Source organism: Podarcis cretensis, assembly GCF_951804945.1.
Source record: "Podarcis cretensis genome assembly, chromosome: 3".
Lineage (NCBI taxonomy): Eukaryota > Metazoa > Chordata > Lepidosauria > Squamata > Lacertidae > Podarcis > Podarcis cretensis.
Genome location: NC_137172.1, coordinates 114,790,247 through 114,796,246, shown reverse-complemented (window position 1 = coordinate 114,796,246; position 6,000 = coordinate 114,790,247). Strand labels below are relative to the sequence as shown.

The window sequence follows — 6,000 nt, the reverse complement described above, 5'->3', positions numbered from 1 at the left end:
TTCTAAAAATTTCTTGCAAACCGTGCAATTTGGGTTTTCTTTTTTTAAGAGAAGTAAAACGAACCACACCAAATAGGAATAGGACTTAAGGAAAGTCCCCCATCTCTTTGCTTCTGCAGTCCCCGCCCCCCCTCGCCCCATTTCCCAGGGAGGTAAGTAGAGGCGGGAAATGCTGCTGCCCAAACGCAGCTCGGCTCCGGCCCTGCGCCTCCCTCCGTCGTTTCCTATGGGGCAAAGGCGTCTGAAATCAAGCTGCGCTGAGTCTACCGGCTGCCCCTGCGCGGGGAACCGGGAGCCCAGCCTCTGCCTCGCTTCCCCTTCCCCGCCAAGCAAAAAAAGGCTTCTCTCCCTTTGGGGACGCAGGCGCAGTAGCCGTCTCCCTTTTGTTGACGCCTTTAGGGAAAGGGAAGGGGGTTCCCATGGCAACCCGGCAGCCGCCTTTCAGGGGCTTTCTGAAAGCCCGGCGCGTTGGGTGACGTAGAAACCGGAGCGCGCGCTTCTGACGGCCGGGCGACGAAGGTGACGCGTCAAGCGCGCGCCGAAATTCGAAAAGCGGAAGCTGCCTGAGGGAAGAGCGAGTGGACGGGCCGGAAAGGGGTTTGGTGAGCAGCTGCTGCTTTCAGCTCTGGGGTTGCCCCACACCAGGCGGCAGGTGGGTGTGGGCAGTGCCGGATTTATGTATAAGCTAAACAAGCTATAGCTCAGGCCCCCACTCTTTTAGACCCCCCCCCCAAAAAAATTCACTATTAATATACTTCTTAATTGTACAGTATTTCAGTTCAACAATTACTTTGATAAAATAATAATAATAATAATAATAATAATAATAATAATAATAATAATTTATTTATATCCCGCCCATCTGGCTGGGCCTCCCCAGCCACTCTGGGCGGCTTCCATAAAAACCAAAAATACAGTAAAATATCACACGTTAAAAACTTCCCTGAACAGGGCTGCCTTAAGATGTCTTCTGAATGTCAGGTAGTTGTTTATCGCTTTGACATCTGCTGGAAGGGCGTTCCACAGGGCGGGCGCCACTACCGAGAAGGCCCTCTGCCTGGTTCCCTGTAGTTTTGCTTCTCGCAATGAGGGAACCGCCAGAAGGCCCTCGGAGCTGGACCTCAGTGTCCGGGCAGAACGATGGGGGAGGAGACGCTCCTTCAGGTATACTGGACCGAGGCCGTTTAGGGCTTTAAAGGTCAGCACCAACACTTTGAATTGTGCTCGGAAACGTACTGGGAGCCAATGTAGGTCTTTCAAGACCAGTGTTATATGGTCTCGGCGGCCGCTCCCAGTCACCAGTCTAGCTGCCGCATTCTGGATTAGTTGTAGTTTCCGGGTCACCTTCAAAGGTAGCCCCACGTAGAGTGCATTGCAGTAGTCCAAGCGGGAGATAACCAGAGCATGCACCACTCTGGCGAGACAGTCTGCAGGCAGATAGGGTCTCAGCCTACGTACCAGATGGAGCTGGTAAACAGCTGCCCTGGATACAGATTTGACCTGTGCCTCCATGGACAGCTGTGAGTCCAAAATGACTCCCAGGCTGCGCACCTGGTCCTTCAGGGGCACAGTTACCCCATTCAGGACCAGGGAATCCTCCACACCTGCCCGCCTCCTGTCCCCCAGAAACAGTACTTCTGTCTTGTCAGGATTCAACCTCAATCTGTTAGCCACCATCCATCCTCCAACCGCCTCCATGTTTCGTTATGTGCAAATGACTTTAGATACCTATTAGGTCCATAAATTACCATATAGACATCACTGAAGCAGTGACAAGACGGTAAAATCTCTATTTCTATATCAAAATAAACGTAAAGTGGTAGCAGCAGCAGCAAAACACAAAGGGAAATAAGACAAGGAGAAAAACGGGGAACTCAGGAGGGGGGAAAACCCCCTCGCGGAGTGAGTAAACCCAAAGCAAAATAAAGAGTAAAAATAGCGGAGGGGGAACAACGCTACCACAAAAGTAAAGGGAAGACAGAAGAACAGAAGAAACATATATAGAGAGTGTAAAGAAATCTCTCAGGTTGCAATTAAACTATTTGAAAAGCATACTATCTGATAGAGACTTTCTAGAATTACAATTACTTTGATAAAATACATATTTTGTTATGTGCAAATGGCTTTAGATATCTATTAGGTTCATAAATTACCATATAACATATATTCAACATAAAAAACAGCAACAGTTTGTTCCTGACAAAGGACAGCTGGACATATAAAGGGCCCCATTACCTTCAGTAGCTTAGGGCCTCATCAAACCTAAATCCGGCCCTGGGTGAGGGTGTTGGTAATGAAAATAAGGCATATCTCCCTGACATGCTAGATTTCTATGAGAAGAGATGATGGTGGTGGTTGTTATTGGTTAAAGGGGGTTGGACTAGATGACCCTAGAGGTCCCTTTCAACTCTAAGATTCTATGAACATGTAGTACCTGTACTGTAGTCTGAATGGGTATAGGCCACATTATAGGCTGGCCATGCTTGAGAACTGCATAATGTCTAACTCTGGCTCTAATGAGAGCATTTGTGGCCCAGGGATGGCGAGGTATCCTATCCAGTGTACAGTACTGCTGTTATCTATGGAGTGTTTTTTAAAATCCCTTTGCTGCTAAGTATTTATTATCATTATTTTTAAACAAATGTATAGGCTGCTTCACAGCTTAATGCCTTCAAAGTGATGCTCAGCACAGAAACAGGCTAAAATGCAGATTTTTTCAAACAATAATCATATAAACAAACTCTTTTAAAAAAGCATTCTTTTCAGATATATAATTGTTCCATAGGTCGCACCTTCTTAAATGAAAATGTCTTCAATAGATGGTGGTGCCCTTGGATTTTATAATTAATGTATGTTGATTCAAAAGAAAATTCCCTTATGTTCAATGGGACTTACTCTGACATTTGCATAGGATTGCAACCTAAGTGTCTTCTCTACTCACTGTGCATTGGATCATTAGATTTCCATGCTAGCTCACTCCAAGTGTTTTACCAACAAGAAGTGGTCATCATTTCATTTCATATATGGATTACTTGCAAGGTGTAATGTTACTTGCCACACATGAACTGAAAGCAACGTCCTTTGGTTTAACTCTGGTTTCAGGTCCCTTAAGAGTGCTGAGATGAGCATTGAACTCAGAGGAAAAGGCTCTGGGCGAGGAAGAGGTGGCTTTCAGAGATGGCGAGGAAGAGGAGCATGGCAAGGGAGAGGAAAAGGATGTGGACAGAGAGGAGAAGGGAAAAGTGCTGGGAAGTCAGAGTCTGGTATGTTAATTCCACAGCGTGATTTGCTTTTGTATTAGTATTTTTTTAAAGGAAGGTGTTACTTGTTGGAAGGATAGCATAAAGAAAATGTGTCCTATGATAACATAATGCAAGGCCTGGAGCTTGGGGTTACCATATCGTGGTCTTAAGATGGAGGGAAGTTTTAAAATCTGAACCCCTTGCAAATGTTGCCTCTGTGTACTGTATGAGCAACTGTTACAGTGGTGCCTTGCAAGACGAAATTAATTTGTTCCGCGAGTTTTTTCGTCTTGCGATTTTTTCGTCTTGCGAAGCACGGACTTTGGAAAAGCTTCAAAAATCACCAAAGTCTTCAAAAACCTCAAAAAAGGCTACCACAACGCGTGCTATGAGTTGCTCCTCGAAATGAATGCACGGGTTTAAGAAAAAGGAAACAAACTTGCAAGACAAAGGAAACAAACTTGCAAGACGTTTTCGTCTTGCGAAGCAAGCCCATAGGGAAATCCGTCTTGCGAAGCAACTCAAAAAACGAAAAACTCTTTCGTTTTGCGAGTTTTTCGTCTTACGAGGCATTCGTCTTGCGAGGTACCACTGTATCTTTTAAAAAATAACTTTAGTTCTAAAGTCTATTTTATCTATTGCTTTGAATTTTTAAATTTATAGCCTGTCCTGCCTTCCTAAGGGGAGCCCAGTGAGCATTTAAACAATAAAATTGCATAAAACATTGTGAAATATTACAGGCAGAGCCAGTTTCTTATTCCACAGGTGTCAGGGAACTGCCATCGGAAAGGCAGGAGGTGGAGGGTCTCTCAGAAGTCAGGAGAGACTCAGCAGCGGAGGAAGGCACCAGCAGGGGGAGAGTGGGAGATCAGAGAGAGAGAGAAACGAAGGAATGGCTCAGGGAGTCTTCCAGCGATAACAGCGGAGAAGTTTCAGGTCCTCCCATAGGTACACCCACTCCTCGCCGGAAACTGTCGCGCCGAGAATCCAGACGACGCGTTTCCGTCAAGGGCTTTTATGCTGGAGTAGATTCCGTAAACGCCCACTGTCGGATTCTGCCAGCAATTGAGGGAGCCACGCTTAAGGGCTCCGCTAAAGACAGAGTCTTGCTAAGCTGAGCAAACTCTGAGGGACTAAGCTTTTACGCACAAGCAGCTCATCATCCCATCACAACAGGGTATGCTAGAAAAGAAGGCATAAATGTCATATGGTAAATAGGACCCTGTGGACAGAACAGGCACATTTGTATTGATAGCTCTTGCTTTGTGTATTTACCTTTTGCTATTGCATTTTTGTGGATCTTTTTATATTGCTATATATTTAAATATTTAATGAAAATGATATTATACGGTAATATATTGCAGACATCAGTTAAAAGCAGCATATGTAGGCAGATATATCTATGAAAAATTGAGAACTGAAAATTGATTAATATCCCTAACTTTCTTGGGAAATGCTTTTCAGCTCTGCCTCAGTTCGTTCAGATGACTCTGGATCAGATTCCTACTTATAGAGGCTGGAAACTATATTTCTCTGAAGGTAAGCTTTTTCTGTAGATAAATACAGAACTGACTTGATGGCTTAAGAATAGAATAACATTTTGGCTTGTATTTAATTCTCTTCTTTAACTCAATGCCTGATGAAGCCAAATCCTTGATACTGTATGTTATAAAATACATACTTATGCAAAAAGGACAATTTAAGGTTAATGAGCTTACTTGTACATATTTGCTAGTAGTTTATCATCTTGTCACTTTGTATGTAAAGCACTATGAATGTTTATGGTGCTATATAAATAAATGGTTTATGTGAGCTGTGTTCAGTAAGTCAATATGCAAACAACCCTTTTTTATATGGTGGTTCCAGTGTGACCAGATATTTTCCATTTCCCTCATGAATGCTACTTGCTCAACAGCTTCCTTGTCATTTAACCTAAGCCTATGTTTGTGTACTATGAAGAAAATCCAGAAAGAATGAGCTGGTTTGTGCACAGTTTTTTTAGGATGGCATTTGAGGAAATGTAATTTCTAATAGAGAAATTGTGTTTTTGAATTCTAAGCAAGATGTTTAAAAGCTGCAGCAAAAATGTTAAATAACTAATGAAAACTGTCCAATTCAGCATATGATGACAACTCCCCTTTTGTTCAGAAGATTGAAGCATTTGAGAATTTTTTTGTGTCTCGAATAGAGCTTTATGATAAGGTAAGTCTTCATAATGTGATCTCTTTCTCATTCCTTATCTCTTATCCCCACCTTCCACTATTATAATCTGTAATAATAATGATAATAATAATTTATTTTTTATACCCAGCCCACCTGGCTGGGTTTCCCCAGCCACTCTGGGCGGCTCCCAATAGAATATTAAAACACAATAAATACATCAAACATTAAAAACTTCCCTAAACAAGGCTGCCTTCAGATGTCTTCTAAAAGTGAGATAGTTTATTTCCCTGACATCTGAAGTGAGGATGTTCCACAGGGACTGCCACTGCCAAGAAGGCCCTCTGCCTGGTTCCCTGTAGCTTTGCTTCTTGCAGTGAGGGAACCACCAGAAGGCCCTTGGAGCTGGACCTCAGTGTCCGGTAGAACAATGGGGGTGGAGACTTCAGGTATACTGGGCCAAGGCTATTCAGGGCTTTAAAGGTCAGCAGCAACACTTTGACTTGTGCTCGGAAACGTACTGGGAGCCATTGTAGGTCTTTTAAGACCGGTGTTATGAGGTCTCGGAGGCCACTCCCAATCACCAGTCTAGCTGCTC

General features: G+C 43.7%; 1 protein-coding gene across 3 annotated transcripts in view; it reads left to right on the top strand.

Annotated features, from left to right (window-relative positions):
* The first annotated feature begins 496 nt into the window (after window positions 1-496).
* Window positions 497-6,000, top strand: part of MCM8 (minichromosome maintenance 8 homologous recombination repair factor) — a 43,241-nt gene continuing 37,737 nt past the window's right edge. For 2 of the 3 annotated variants that reach the window (XM_079969783.1, XM_079969780.1), the window contains exons 1-4: window positions 497-602; window positions 3,103-3,263; window positions 4,707-4,781; window positions 5,362-5,444. In XM_079969783.1, the coding sequence (XP_079825909.1) occupies window positions 3,122-3,263; window positions 4,707-4,781; window positions 5,362-5,444 (300 nt within the window). In that variant the 5' untranslated portion in view covers window positions 497-602; window positions 3,103-3,121. Of the gene's footprint in view, window positions 653-3,102; window positions 3,264-4,706; window positions 4,782-5,361; window positions 5,445-6,000 lie in introns of all 3 variants that reach the window. The other variant, XM_079969781.1, reaches the window with a different exon arrangement.